Source organism: Python bivittatus, unplaced genomic scaffold (assembly GCF_059951505.1).
Source record: "Python bivittatus isolate LINGU-HERP-01145 unplaced genomic scaffold, Pbiv_v1 ctg000120_np1212, whole genome shotgun sequence".
NCBI lineage: Eukaryota > Metazoa > Chordata > Lepidosauria > Squamata > Pythonidae > Python > Python bivittatus.
The window spans coordinates 8,056,012-8,072,602 of NW_028277037.1; the positions used below are offsets into that span (position 1 = coordinate 8,056,012).

Consider the following 16,591-nt stretch of genomic DNA (forward strand, 5'->3'; position numbering starts at 1 on the left):
ACCATTGTCACACAGGATACTCTCAAAAGTTCAGCCGAATGATAAGTTTCTATTCCTTTCTACCTCCAATTTATAAAATCAGCAGATATGTACATTTTGTAGTGTGGCAAATGTAGATAATATATTTCTGGAGCCACTGGTGTCATCTGTATCACTGCAGCAGAAACAGGAAATCTTTCTGGTTCACAGGAAGACAAATTTCTCAACGGCTTTTTTTTAATATGTCCTTGACTACAAGGTCGAGCTCTTTTGAAGTCAGAACTGTCCTTTGGAAACACTGACTTAACGAGCAGTGCGTTCTGCAATTAATAGCTTAGCAGTCATCTTAACATAAAAGAGAAAATAGAGGCATATTCTGTGTAACACGTTTTTCTTCAGGCTGAGGAACTGCGAAGAGGAAATTCACCTCCACTCTGCTCTCTAACAGCTAGGGAAATCAAGAGATACTGGGGTGTACAGTATCTCTTAAGTTTATGATCTTAATCACAAAGAGATTAAATTTATGACCTGTATCTGTAGAAGCTCTCCCAGTTTCACCACACTCAACTTTCTAGATTAGCTGGACGGATGAAGAACTTCCGAAGAGATCCCACAATTATATTTGCTCGTGGGGAAAAGTATCACACCCGGGGCAATCTGATGTCTTCAGCCACCGGATCTTGCTAATACAATATTTTGTGGAAGGTCAGCTTTTCCCTTCTTTGCCTAATGCAAATTTCCTCATCGGCATATAGCTGATTTTTCTCAGAAGGAGATGCAGCTCCTCCTCTTGGTTAAAATTGTGGGGGGTGGGAAAGAATGCCACATAAATAATTTGTTGACATCTTTATTGAAGCATTGAATTTTAGTTGGTTCATTGTAGAGTTGAAAGTTTACAGACAGTTACGGGTTGTAGGGTCATAATTGTGTTGCTGGTGGAGGCACAACAGTATCCAAGATACAGAACGACCCCCCAAAAGAAAGAAACCACAAAGAAACACGAAGAACAAACGTTCACTGTTTACAAATCACTCCATTACTACAGAGAGCAAATGGCAGCTACTGTAAGTAAATTATCCACAGAGAATGGTTGTACTTTTCAACAAGGAAATAGGAATTTCTGTTTGGAGGTGGGTTACCCAAAGCATTTCTTGCCCACAAAACAATGATTAACAGGAAGACAAGGAGAAAGAATGAAGGACTTCATGGTCTTGTACAATGACTTTTGAAATTACCTTTTGGGTTAGGTGTGTGTTTGCTTTATGTATAGCTTGAACTTTAAGTAGCGCAGATGTCATCTGCAAAGGGTTATAACGCTAATGCAGTGCCATTGTGTCAAGTCGCAGAAGAGGATACAAAGAGGACAAGAATAACTTAATCATATAAAATATGATACAGAGCCAAAATACAGTGCATTTAAATACTTAATTGTACTTAATATTGTAGTTTCTGACATAAAATATTAAGTCTTTTGTGCTTACATGTTCATTTTCTCCCCCTGTTAAAAACAGTTGCTTACTTCCAATACTGCCACTGTAACGGGTATTACAACAGATCACAATTTTTCACAGACACAACAACATTCAAAACATTTACCTATGAGAAAATAAGTCACTTCCCATGAGATCACAGTGCGAAAAACAGGGTGTAACTTTCTGTCTTGATGGAGGCTTTCAAAATATACCTCGAGGAGGGGGAAAAAAGTCCTCAGAAACCAAATGGCGGTGCTCGATTGAGGAGAATGAAAAGCGACACGTCACAGGTTGGGAAAGGAAAGGAAAGGAAAGGAACGGAAAGGAATGTCTTGTTCTTCACGGGAATCGCCTAAGTGACCTTCGTCTTCTGTTGTAGAAATGCCTGAGCCCATGTTGCCGTGAAAAATTCATCATGTAATTTTGTTTGCGAGTGCTGTTCAGTGGAAAGAGGACGGAAGAGGACAACGTCACTTGCTTTCATCTACGAGTTGGAGTTCAAATACAAAATGTGAAGACCGCACTGCTCTACCCACACGAACATCGCCTTAAGTGGTCAGTTACATTCATATACAATCCTCCCATTCTTTTTATTATTTATTTACCCATGTATTGGGTGTACCCACTATCAAATATTTCAAATTGTACAGAGCAGGACCCACTGGCCTGCCTTGAGTCCTATCCCTTAAGTTCTTTGTGCTAAGGTTAATTCCTTAGCTAATTCCTTGAAATTTAAATAGGCTGCATGATCGTTAACCCTTGCTGTGATTTCATCGCAATTCATTTCAGAAACAGAGCAAGAGCCTTTCATCAATTATACACTGTCTGATCTTAGATCTAATGATTGCAAATCCATATATACATATATATTCCTGGGTTGAAACATACTAAGGGGGTAAATCGAGTTACTAAAAAGAGAATGAAATATTGGGAACGCAAAACACACTAGAGTGCTAAATATATAATGGGCAAAGAATAATGCCAAACAGAAAGCCGCTTACTTTTATGCTATAACCTTTCTTTGATTCCTGAGCAACACAAATTGATTAATTGCAGCACTGCAGCCTTGTGGTATACAGTAGCTGATGTTTGCAGCTGACTTAAGTAGATAAATTCTACAATCAGTTAGCTATGGCTACAATGACTGAAGCACTTTTACGTTATCCACATGGATCCAGTTTTGTAAATCTCAGTTTATTCATTTGGTTGCCTGGGGATGGCTTGAGTCGCTATAAAATCAACGATGAGTACTTGCTAAAAGAACGGTAGCGAGATGTTTTTAAAAGTTAATTCCTTGGTGTGGCTATGCATCCCTTTATCCTCTAGATGGTAGCCCAGCACTGCTTCTGAGTGCTTCTGAGTGGCCAATAATTCTATAAATGGAAAGGCTGAATTCTGTGATCTCGCCAAAGTGTAGGTAAAACCTACCCTCACGTGGCAGTTATCATGTTAAGTAATCAGATTTCACCCTTATACCCAGTGGTATACAATGCACTCTTTTATTTTATGCTGCAACAGAAAATGGCATTCACTCACTCCTTAGCAGAGAATAAAGGAGAGTCATTCTGGGATCAGATTAAGACCTATTCCTCCCCTACTGTAGAGTAACTTGTTCTCCACTGACAGATCCCACAGGGTGTCTTCAGAGACCCTTCATCCAAAGGCTGCCCCTTTCAGACATCTTTTTTACCCAGTTCATCAGAGAATATGAGGAGTATTGGTAAATTGAAAAGCAACATATATTTATTAGAACCAGCCTCTCCTCAGCAGCTTGAATTATCTCCATTGGACAAGCAAAATGTGCAAACCAGGAGACCAAAGAGAGGATCAGGATTAATTCCATTATTTTGATAGGCCTTTATCTAATCTCCCCAATCTCAGGATAAGCTATTGGCTATCTCCTAGATGGTGTGGCTCACAGGTTGCATTCAATAAATACAACCTGGCTAAGGATTGGGGGCATCTGCTCTTCCCAACTGATCTGATCTGATCAGGTGATCTTTTCATGGAAACATGGCCAAGGTTAAATAGCCCACGTGTGAAGAAAAAAAAATGCATTATTTCAAAATGGGTTCAATGAGCTTCATCTGGCATTAACATAGCTGCATTTTGGGAAAGATGTTTGGGACATGATGGGCAAAGTGATGACAAGGGATTTGAGTTGGGTTCAAAATGAAGAGAGAGGAAGAAAGGACAGGGCTACAGAAGTTGATGCTACCTTTTGGCCATGCTGCATTTGCAGCAGAGACTACAGGAGGGAAAGTTTAGGTGTTGTTTCTTGATTCTCATCACTGAATTAGGCTGAGTAGCTGCCTAGCAAATCTCTTCAAGACACCACTGAGCTGAAGATGATCCACCTTCTAAGCAATAAGGCACTAGACATACGCAGAATGTAAACATTGTGCCAAAGACCAAAACAAGATGCTTCTTGCTTCTTTGACAAAAGGGCCTCTTTGAAAAATTGAGAAGTAGGTCTGGGATGTACCATTTCCTCCTAGAAATGAGCATTCACATGACCAAAAGACCTTCCAAATGTTGAAAACAGAATATTCTCTAACCTATGAATTTTCTATTGATGTTAGGGCTCCTCTGTACTTGTTCCAGGACTTGCCCAATACAGAAAAGCATTAAATTACTGAAACCCATCTATAATATAGAGTGGTACAATCCAGATACAGGCTTACTACCTCATGCCAACTAGGCATTTATCACCGGACTGGCTGGCTTGGGAGCTAGGTTTCAGTCTGGGGAGATTTTCTTTGATGTCAGGTTTAGCCCAAAGAACTCCAAGAGACAATACAAATCCAGTTCTACTGTGTTTATTAGCTACAACCTCTAGACAGAAAATCTCCCCAGACTGAAGCCTAGCTTCCAAGCCAGCCAGCCACAACACCGTGAATTCCTCAGGGAGGTGCCAGTCTCATCCTCTTGATCTTCCCACGCTCCTCCGGTGAACTAAGAACACGCTTATCTCCCTGAGCCTGGCCTTCATAATTCCATTCCATCACAGGGACCTGTGAGCCCACAACTCTTGGAGGTCTAACGAAGGGCAAGGCAGGTGGTATTACCAGAAATACAGCATCACTCCACCCCCAACTAAATCCACGGAGGAGGAATTAGCACCTCCAGCCTCTGAGTTGGAGCACCTTCCTTAAAGCTTCTGTTTGGCCAAAGATGCTTGTAGATGCTCCTTCTGCAATCCCTGCCTCTCCTCCTTCAGGAAAAGTGTAGGGAAGCCAAAGCAATAAATGTGTCACTTTGGGGGCTCTGCGTGGGACAACTGTGGGTGCAGCTCGATCATCCTCTGTGCTTGAAGAACAGGAGTCCATGGCAAAAGAGGGAGTGATAGGCCTCTGTGTGCAAGAACTGCACGTGTCTACGCTGATCCCCATCTCTTTATACCAGTAATATGATGGGGCCAAGCTCAGGCTTTTGAGAAAAGTGGCAAAAATTTCCTCCACAAAAATCTTGTCCCCTATCATTACTTGAAATGGGCATCTGTAAGACTGGATACAATCCAGCCTGGATTTAAATATACCACACTAGATTTAGAGTGTTCTTTATGTGGGCAACATGTAAAAAAACCATTACAGCACCCTCACATTGAGCCTGATGGTGTCCATGGAGTCTTTTTGGAAATAGTGTGGAATTGGTGCGCCAATGCCTTCTTCTGGAATGTTCTTTTGGTTCTAACCCACAACCCTAGAATTCCCCTGGTGGTCTTCTAGGCCCGACTCTGGTTAGCTTCCCAGCCCAGAGGAGATTGGTCAGAAAGTGATGTACAACAGACAGTTTCAAAATCATTTATGTGATGCAATTGACTTCTTATTGCTCTCTTAATTTGATTCCCATCTGTGCTTTCTGTTTTCCTTCTGAATTTCTATAAGCATTTACACATGGGACAGATTCAACCCAACAGTCTTAGTACATATTGCAAAATTCCAATCAAAAGCCTCAAGCAACTCAGCACCATGATACCCTTCGGTAAGGTTCTCAAAGTCCCATGTTTGAAGAGGCAGCGGAAGCTGATTGATTTCAGCTTCAAACGACAATATCAGTATTAGTGAAGTGAATGAACTGATAATTGCAAAGACATGGCTGCACTGATATTGCAGTAATGAAATTACTTACCTTACTCTAGTGTAAAACCAATGACAGCAAATAATGAAATACAACACAAATTAGAAAATGTATTTCAATGCATGCAGCACTGTGATTAGTCATAAAAGCCTGATGAGGTTTAGAGGCAATATAGGATTTTTCATCTCTTTTGAAAATAAAAATTGAACAAATTACTTTCTGATTAAAAGAAAGTATATCTATATATTTTTAATCATTCAAATATTTTTATCACTATGAAAAGTTCTAGAAGTACAACTTACAATATAACACCAAAAGTTGGCATAAATAATAGGCAAGTTAGCACAATGCTGCAAAACTCTAACATTTTCTTTTCTAGGCTAAAGTAGAAATATTATTTTGTGTATATATAAACATGATTATGGACTAAAGAGGTGAAGCAAAAGAAGATAGGTGTTTAAATGAAGGCACTTTATTACTATTAAAATATTTCAAGAAAGACCCCCCAAAATTTTTGCAATCCCCCAACCTTTAAAATTCTTGTGCCAAAAGATGAAACAATCTTAATCATGAAAAGCATGGTGACAACGTGTATCTGAAGATTAACTGCATGCCTCTCACTTACTCAAAATATTGTGATTCCAGCATTCAGTTTCATGATAAATAATATAAAAATACTTTGGAGGCTCTTCTCAAGTTTGTGTGCAATTAATATTTAGGTGCAATTACAATTACAGTTAGGAATGGGAGATTGAACCTCAGCTTTCTATTAATATCTTTATGTCTTAATATACTTATATTAAGACGTAAATGTTCACACTTATAGTGAAATAGTTCTTCAGGAGATCAGAAAAGAGTGCTGGCATCTTCTATAAGCAGGCAGGCTGTGGGCTTTGATCAGGGAAGAACTGACATGCACAGGAAGTATCATTTCAATTGTAAACTATTCCTACAGAATAAATACACACACAGAGAGAAGAAATAATCTAGAAAAAAGGAGGTATGTCTATAGATGTCTTGCAGGTTCCAGTTACTTCAATCAAAGTGATGAAAGCAGGGCCTCGCCATTCTGCTCCAAGCTCCACCTCTTTGAGACTTGCGGGTGATGTCACAATGCATGTACAAGAGGGGCGGGGCTTGCATTGCAATGGCAGGATGCTGCTTTCATCAGGCTGACTGGTTTGGTACCCACCCCTGGTACCCTGGGTGGACATGCTGAGCATGTCTTTATAACGTTAAAAAAATGCCTAGTATGTCCCTAAAGAGGACTTTCCAAAAAACTATTCTGCAGTCAAAAATGCAGTCCATTAAAGTAAAATTAATGGAACAAATTTCTTGGGAGCCTCTATAATTTTATTTTAACAAAATTAATTCAACTATTAGCCATCAAACCTACTTAAATATAACTAAATACAATGTTGGTTCCAACCAGCTTTCCAAAATCTATTACAGGAGCTGGAGGATATTACTGATCGATCAATCCGATCTATCTTCCTTCTAAGAAACAGGTCTCAATTCTAATTCTTTAGCCCAAAATTCATCTATAAGAATTCAAGATTGATACTTATTTGTTAAGCAAGAAATGTTGGTGTAACAGATGCATGTAAAGATTCATAGCAAGTAGCAATGTATTAACCATCTCTTTTGCTTGATATTTTGCACAAGGTAATTTTTAACCTTTCAATAATAAAGGTTATTTTTTTCCTTGAAAGCAAAGAAACACAGTTGCTTCAGCTGAGGACCAGTCGAAGGTGGAGGTGTGTTTTACAGGGGCCCAAAGATCTAAAGGGTCTAGATCTAGTTCACATTCCAAGCCCATTTCCAGGAAGTCTAAACAGTAGATAATATTTATATATAATTGTTTCTTTGATGTTCTATGGCTACACAGCCCTGTTGACAATCTGCCCTGTTTTCATATTCTGCTAGTGTGAATGTGAAAAATTCAAAAGAACAAGTATATTGATTGCATTACCTGAGCCTGTGGCTGAGAAGTTATAAAAAAAGGTTGGCACCAACCACTCTAATTTATGTCTTACTTTATATCCCCCACTCTTTTTGTTCTCTTTTTTCCATTTCTAAATGAGTCTGGGAACTTGTCCAAGAGACAAAAGAACAGCGAGGATTGTTAGCTGGAATCCAAATAAACCTCAGCCTTGTTTCTGACTGACAGAATCAATAGTGAACCACCTTACAGATTTGCTGAAATAATTTTCTCCTACTCATCAAGGCCCTACAATCCAAATCTGGAATATAACCTACGCTGCAAAATTACAATAGTGAATTGCATTCTAAGGCTGGTATATGCTGTTCCTTCTCTGCCAACTGGCTCTATTGGGATAAAGGCCACAGATAAAATATCAGGATGCTATAGGCCAATCTTTTAAGTCAACCCATGTTGAATTAGAGGTCTAATAACCTCTGGACACCACTGCACAGTTGCTTTTATCCCAAACTCTTAGTGCAATTTTAAGCTTTAATAACTTCGGAAGTATAAATGCTGCACTTGACAAAAACACTATCTGAAAGTTTAATTATTTAAAGTTCTTTTGTACTTACTCAGTTTTGTGAATTTGGAATATTATAATTTTTTTTTTTTTAATTCATGACCCCAGTTGAAGATGGCAAGCATCAAAGAAAAAGTCAACTGCATTCTCTAGCTGGAGGAACTCAAGTCCACAACAGCAGTAAGGAGAAAATTTGCTTTCCATTATAAGATGGAAGGTCCCCACAGAAATTTAATTAATAGCTGGATAAAAAAAAATCAAGGAAACCGGGATAGGCTAGGGTTACAAATGCAATCCTTTCTGTCACTGAGCTGATGAAAGTTTTTCAAAGTTTGAAAATCAAGTAGAGCGATGAATAGCACAAAACTGTGGTTATGTTGAATTTTAACAGGAAATGTATCACTATTTAAAACATTTAAGTCATCAATTTTTCTAACATTACTTTTTCTAAGTCTGTAGCATTTATACTTCTGAAGTTGTTAAAACTTAAAACTGCACTAGGACACCCTGTACTATTCAAAGTTTGAGTTTCAAGGTAAATTTCAAGGCACCTACTGCCCTTTGTACTTCTTGCAACGGGAGGAAAGTTTTTGTTTCAGAATTTGTGCCCGGCTACCTGCTTATCTGTTTCAGGAAAGGACTATAATTTTTGGTTGCCTTTAATTTGTGACAAATCCTAGCTACGCTAAAAGGGACACAAAGGCAGCACCTGTCCACAACTCCTTTAACCAACCCTTTTCTCCTTGAACCAGGAAATGCGTCACAGAATTAGTTGACTCTCACAATGCTTTAAAATGTATATACAGTGCATTTGGAAAGTATTCAGATCCCCTTCACTTTTTTCAATTTTGTTATGTTGCAGCCTGATACTACAATCTGATACTGATGGTCACTCTGACTGAGCTCCAGAGATCCTGTGTGGAGATGGGACAAAGTTCCAGAAGGACAACCATCACTGCAGCCCTCCACCGATCTGGGCTTTATGGCAGAGTGGCTAGACGGAAGCCTTTCCTCAGTGCAAAACACATGAAAGCCCGCTTGGAGTTTGCAAAAAAGCACCTGAAGGACAGACTGCGAGGAACAAGATTCTCTGGTCTGATGAAACCAAGATCGAACTGTTCAGCCTCAATTCTAAACGTTATGTCTGGAGGAAACCAGGCACCGCTCATCAGCTGCCCAATACCATCCCAACAGTGAAGCACGGTGGTGGCAGCATCATGCTGTGGGGGTGTTTTTCAGCAGCAGGGACTGGGAGACTGGTCAGGGTTGAGGAAAAGCTGAATGGAGCAAAGGACAGAGATATCCTCAATGAAAACCTTCCCCCCCGCTCGGGACCTCAGATTGGGCCGAAGGTTCACCTTCCAGCATGACAACAATCTTAAGCACACAGCCAAGCCAACACAGGAATGGCTTAGGGACAACTCTGTGAATGTCCTAGAGTGGCCCAGCCAGAGCCCTGACTTGAACCCTATTGAACATCTCTGGAGAGACCTGAAAATGGCTGTCCACCGACAGTCCCATCCAACGTGATTGAACTTGAGAGGATTTGCAAAGAAGAATGGCAGAAAGTCCCCCAATCCAGGTGCGCAAAGCTTGTCACGTCATACCAAAAAAGACCCGAGGCAGTAATTACTGCCAAAGGTGCTTCAACAAAGTACTGAGTAAAGAGTCTGAATACTTATGCCAATGTGATATTTCAGTTTTTTCTTTTTAATAAATTTACAGACATTTCTAAAATTCTGTTTTCACTTTGACATTATGGGGTACTGAGTGTAGATTAATGAGAAAAAAAATGAATTTGAACGATCGTAGTATCAGGCTGCAACATAACAAAATTGAAAAAAAGTGAAGGTCTGAATACTTTCCGAATGCACTGTATTTATATATACATTTATCATATATCCAGGTACTTCTTTCGACTTCTCCCATCACCCAGTTTTTAGTTTTCTCCCTCAGTAGTCAGTCAGCATTCTATGGCCAGTGAAGTTGCTGTTTTGGATTTTTTCTTCCTTTTTTTCAATATTTTTGCCAATTTTAGTGCTTTCCCTCTTGCAACTGGATGGTGCCTATTTGGCTGAGATGATAGAGAGATAGAGAGATAGATAGAGTGATGTGTTTTTCTACAGTTATTTATATTGTCTTAAACTCTGAAACTTGTTCGCTGCCCAGTGTTGCTTTGGCTAGATGGGAAACTGTATAAATCAAATAACATTTTATAGATAGATAGAGATATAGAGCAACTGATATATATATATATATATATATATATATATATATACACACACACACACATACATACACACACACATACACACATATATATACACACACATACATACACACACACACACACATACATACATACACACACATACAAATATACATACAGAGAGAGAGAAAGAGAGAGAGAGAGCAACTGAATAATTTAAATCTGTTTTATGATATTTTTATTTGTAACCCACTCTAAGGGGCTCTTTAGCAGGAAAACAGAATATAGACAAAATATACTTTGGCAGAGTTGCATGTTGAACTTGGGTGTAAAAATTCAATTTCTCCCTCATTTTCTTTCATTATTTTTTGTCTTTGTACATCTTGCCTAAATCATAACACCCTAACGTGTTTCTAACAGAAAAAACAAATGCTCAAGAACTATGAATTTATGCGATGAGAACATTATTTTCTGCCTTAACCTGCATAAAAGGCACAAGGCTAATCAGTAATAAGGCCTATTCCCGTGTTAGGTTAAACTTAGAAGTTGATGTGATGGAGGCCAAGCTCAGCAAGGAGTGTATTTAAAAAAACAAACCAGGCAGGGCAGCTAAGCGTGAATAATTACTTAATATTGGATAAAGGCTATCATTTGGGTATGCATGGATGCCATGCAAGCTGGTGCCTTTCAGTGCAAAATACAGCAGCATCAAGTAGAAATGAAGGAATCTTGAGTTGCTCTTGTCATCTTCACTTATTTAAATTAGGGCTGTCAATAGAGGCTTCTTGACAGTGAATTGAATGGCTTCCTTTGGAACAGATCAATAGTGGCTTCATTTAAATATTAGTGCCTGAAGATGTATCTGTGGTGATGAGATTTTTGTCAGCTAATGCACAAAGCAAACTTTCCTTAACATCAACTTAAACCCAATGGCTTGATTTGGGTGAGCCTCCCCCCCACCCATTCAGGGGCTCCTCCCAACAATCAGGTAACCACCTAGAATGGCATGGGATGTAGGGACGGAGAACATTAGGACAAGGGACAGTTGGCAACAGTCAGTCTGAGGCCCCTTGTGTAAACCAGAACTTGTACAAGGTAATTTCAGTTAAGCTGACTGCAATCTCCAGTGTTCCACTATATGGAATTTGAGAGGGTCCTGCCCCTCATTTTTGGGTGGGAGGCTAAGCAAGGAGGAGAATGGAGCAAGAGATTTAGGTCTTAGCCAACAATCCTAAGCCAAATAAAGTTATCTGTAATTACATCTTCTTGGTCTACTTGGGCATAGCTGCAAAGAACGCAGGACTAATCATGATAATTAGACCATGGACAGCCTCTGAACCAATGGCACTTTCCACAGCTAATGTTGTTAAAAACCAATAGCTGCAAAGGAAAATAATAGTCTAACTGAAGCTCAGTATCAATTTGTTCTTCCAGCCCTAATTTAAATGTGAACCAAGAAACTGATAGTTTCATAGTTAATCAACATTTTCAGAGGTTATCTTAACACTCCAATTTTATCAGGCAGATTCTTCCAAGTAACATTGGAACCTATCTACTGGGTAAGCACATCTCTGTCAGCCAACCACCGTAGCGATGACTCCCAGGCCAGCATGACACTAGAATTTCAGGAAACTGTTAGAGAAAAAGTGAATCGTCTTCCTGTGATGTAATACATATAAAGTGGTTATTCTACCATGAGATCATTTTAGTGTGGGGGAAAAATTAACAGACAAAAACACTTTTACTTGGTAAAACTGTTGGGGGAAAGAATATAATGTTCTCTGCCACAGAACCTAATATATAATTAACCTTACTTCTCAACAGTATTCTGTTACTTTAAAAATTGAATAAGGAATTACTTGGCAAAGTCAATAGCAATATTACTCTACCTAAGAGCAACACAAACTAACAATCTTGTATTTTGTTGCAAAGGATGGAAATCAGGTTTATATTGCTGAACTTCCCTTTACAGTGTTGATGCTTAATGCCCTAATGTATACTTCCCCTTGTACTTCAAAAAGCCCCTATCTTCCCCTCCTTCATTTCACAATAGACAGTGCACTCTGCTTTGCAGATTAAATATTTTCAAACCCCACATTTAAATAGGAATTGATCATTATTCAGTTGAAATTTTCCATCCTGATGAAAGAAAATCAGAACTTTCCAATATGGGGCTGGCGGTCATATGAGGGCATGCTTTATACTCACTGAACGACTTCTACGTGGTCCAGAGCCCATTGATCGTGGCCTGTGCCACTGTGGCGGGACTGCCACCAGCGAAGTAACACCCCCTTCATTCGTGCTTCCCTAAAATGAGAGATGACACAGTAAGAGAACAGAAAAGAATCTTCATCTCAGCTTCCTGATACCCTTCAGAGATTTTGGACTTCAGTTCTCATAATCCCTTGCCAGAATGGGTGCTGAGGCCCAACACGCATTGACGAGATCATGTTGCAGAAGGTTGGTTTGGGTGTGTCCTCTCTTTGAAGCTGATGGCCTTCAGATGTTTTGGACTTCAGTTCCCATAATCCCCTCCCGGGAAGGGTGCTCAGGCCCTACACACATTGAAAAGATCATTTGCAGGAGGTTGGCTTGGGTTTGGTTTGTATCTGAAGCTGCTCTTGCTGGAAGCATGAAAATACATCCTGGATTTTATTAAAGATCAAGGTCATACTGTTATTGCCGGAAATAAACAGTATATACTAAATAAAAGCTAGATTAATTGATCCTATTTTGAGCTGCAAAGCTATTTTAAAATTTATCAAGGAATCCGCCTGTAAGTATATCTTCCAGCAGCTCTAGAAATGGATGCTGAGTTGAGTTTGTTTCTGAGAAATGCTCAGCTACTCACTGCCGCTCCAGCCTAACCTAACTCACAGGAATATTGTGAAGATAAAATTGGGAGTATGATGTGTAGTGTCTGGAGCTTCTGAAGAAAACACAGGATAGAAATACAATAAATAACCATCAAACCAGTTCATGTTCACTGAAGTTGCGTTAACTAAAACTAATAATTGGTTTGGATAATGTTTTTTCCATAGAAAGGTCACATTTTCAAAGAATGTGTTTTGTTGTTTTTGTGATACATTCAAACGGCAGGCTTTCAGTAATCAAGTGCCACGTGTCTCTACCTCTCTCAAAACCAGAGTCCATCTGTACTTTATTCGGGGGTTAGACGAATTTTCGCTGTAAGAGAAATGTAGTATAATTGCATACTTACAGTGGTACATTGTAAGATACTCTTTGGGCTTGTATAAAGTCTTTTGGTTGGTGTTGTGCAATGACTTGCCATGTAATTCCATTATTTACGCTGTACTGGAGCAACACAGCTTTGTCCACAGTGTTGGGGTCACTGAGATTAGTGTTGCAACTATCAGTTTGTGAAAGACTTCCAATTTGCAAAACAAACATTATTTTGCTGGGAGGGGAAAAAGCAGGAGGAAGGATGATATCAAAGAAAAGGAGTTAATTCATGATCTATGACAAGAACAAAAGAATTACCCAAATACTGGCAATTACACACACACACACACACCAATTAAAACTTTAGAATTCTTAGTAATTAGCACAAGCAGTTCAATTATTGCAATAGGTAACTTTCTTCCTGGTGTTTCTATTATTAAGTCTTTTATAAACATCTAGTTATGGTCTTATGGAATCTATTATGTCTTCCATGGTCCCATTTTGCTCTATGTCTTGAGTTATGGAGCATCTGAATGCATCCAAGTGGAAGTGTTTCCCATCTGCATTCAATTCGATACCTTGCACTTTACACTTCTTAATTCAAAATTCATGTGACCCTTGGTTTTTGTTTTTGTTTTTAACATCTAGCTAGCACAAAAATACCATCTAGGATCAATTTTTCCATGTGTTCAGAACACATTCATATACCACCAAACTTGGGAGCTTTGACTTCTGTGAGCTTACCCTATAAAAATATTCAGTAGTCCTTGTTATGTGTTTCGTCTAAGTATGATTGGGAAACAGGTCCTAGTCTGTACACAATAGCGTTACTATTGAAAAGGAGCATTGGGTTTATTGCTCTCCAGGATTTTGAATCTTGCATTATTGAGGTATTGCATTACCTTAAAAACATTGCTTTTTTGAAAACTCACAAAATCCACAGAAGTAAGGATGGAATAGCAATGTTCAGACAGGGTCAATGATCTCCTCTTTCACATACAGACCAAATGCCTGAATGATTGAACAGAAGCTGTACTACCGAATGATCTCTCCAATGTTACTTCTTAACATTAGTCCCAATTTCACTGCCATTCATTTCCTGAATGCCTTTACATTTTATCACACTGCTTTAATGAGGAAGCATTTCAGATTCATGATACCTAAAATTACCTTGCTCGGGTTAAATCCAGGGCCTTTGTCACAGCTTGCCGTATCTGACATCCATTGAAATACAGAGAATCACCATGAGCATACGGGGCTAGCTGTCCACATCCATTCCCTATAACTCCACCCTGAATAATTTCCCAGTTTATTTCAGTAATTCTTGCCGATTCAAAATTATCTTTAATGTAGCTGGGAAGTTCATGGTTGAAAACGGAGCAGTCATCACCTAAAACAAATAAATAAAAGTATCTCTGTCAACAGTTATTAAGTTATTGCAACTGCAAATTTATATTCATGTTTTAAGAATGGTCTGTGCATCAGCTCATGTCTTTAAACTTGGATGGATGCAACAGGGACACTCAACATACTGTACAGGTAGTCCTCGGTTAATGGGTTAATTGGGACCAGAATTTCCATCGCTAAGCGATGTGGTCGTAAAGTGCAACATCAAGTGACCACATCGTTTATTGATGGCAAACCCAGCACTCCCCATTGCTGTCGTTAAGTGAGGATTGCAGGTTGTTAAGCAAGTTCTAGGAGGTTTGCAAGCAGGCTGCTAGGCAGGTAAGGTGTGACATGAGTGTGGTGGGGCTGGGGCTGGCTGCTGCTGGGCGGGGGAGGATGCGTGAGTGGCCTGTGAGGCACAGCCTGAGTGCAGTGGGGCTGGGGGTGGCTGCTGCCAGGTGGGGGAGGATGTGAGCAACCTTCCCTGCTGACTTCCCCATTGACTTTGCTTCTGGGAAGTTGGCAGGTAAGGTCACAAATGGCGATCATGTGACCACAGGATACTGCAACTGTTGTAAGTGCAAGCCAGTTGCCAAGTGCCCAGATTGTGATCATGTGACTGCAGGGGTGCTGTGACAGCTGGAACTTCAAGGACCTGTCATATGTCTCCATTTTCAGTGCTGTCGTTACTTTGAACAGTCGCTGAATGAATGGTCATTAAGCGAGGACTACCTGTAGTGAAATATTTTAGATTTATGAATGTATTAATTTTTCTTCTCCTCACATTTTAGAACAGTCTTTCCAAATTTGGCATCCCTCAGATGCATTAGGTTTCCGTTTCTAGGGTGCCAGATGAAGTTCATTAGGAGCTTAGGAGGTTGGGGAAGGAAGCTTTAGCATATTGAAAATGACTTTTCCCACCTGTCTGTGTTCACCCAACATTTATTTTCAAATGCCATATAGTAAGAATGAAAAAAAAAATCACAATTTTTTCTCCAAAGGCATCTGCAGCAAAGGCCCCTGGCTTCAAAATGGCGGATGCAATTGAGTGGTCAAAACCCTGCCTCTTTTTAATACGCATCACACCCATTACACCCAGATTAAAAACGGCAGCGCTTTTAAGCCAGGGAATGTCCCAGTAGATGCCCCACCTTGCCTCCCTAATTTTATCTCCATATATAGAAAAAATTCATTATTTTTTTAAAGGGACAGATCAATTTCAAACAGATATTTAATTATGATTTCATTCCGTTCATCGATTTTGGCTTTGCCAGCTAGAATTGGTAATTCCAAAACTATTGCCTTTTTCACCAGAGCAAAAACGTGACCATTGGTTATGCGAATTCCTAAGGAGTTTTATTCTGCATACAGAACAGATGCTTAAAGAACCAGAAATTAATTACTCTTACAGCATGTATGCAATTTGAAATGGAAAACAACAATCCTGTGATTTTTTTTTTTTAAACTACCAGTGGTGTTGTGGTACAAGGCCAATCATTCAACTCTCACTGGGGGGCTGACCACTTAGGTAAGTATTCCAATAATGCAGTGTTTCTCAACTTCAGCAACTTTAAGTTGTGTGGACTTCAGCTCCCAGAATTCCCTATCCAGCATGCAATAATGTATCTCACGCAAATACCCTGGTTCTTTGCTGGCTTCTCACTTTGTGAAAGGAGCTTGGTTAATAAAGGGAAATACATGAAGCACACAGATTATTCAGACAGAAATAATCAGAAAGGAACCAGATAGGCTTGAAGAAAGTCACCTTACAAGTT

The 16,591-nt window shown here is 39.5% G+C and overlaps 1 protein-coding gene across 1 annotated transcript in view; it reads right to left on the reverse strand.

Moving 5' to 3' along the window:
* Positions 1-810: 810 nt before the first annotated feature.
* The window catches only part of RELN (reelin), a 320,681-nt gene continuing 304,900 nt past the window's right edge, over positions 811-16,591 (reverse strand). Inside the window, exons 61-64 of the mRNA XM_088134961.1 lie at positions 14,598-14,817; positions 13,465-13,662; positions 12,453-12,551; positions 811-1,887 (exon numbers count right to left, since the gene is read on the reverse strand). Coding sequence (XP_087991087.1) covers positions 1,791-1,887; positions 12,453-12,551; positions 13,465-13,662; positions 14,598-14,817 — 614 coding nt within the window. The 3' untranslated portion in view covers positions 811-1,790. The remainder of the gene's footprint in view (positions 1,888-12,452; positions 12,552-13,464; positions 13,663-14,597; positions 14,818-16,591) is intronic.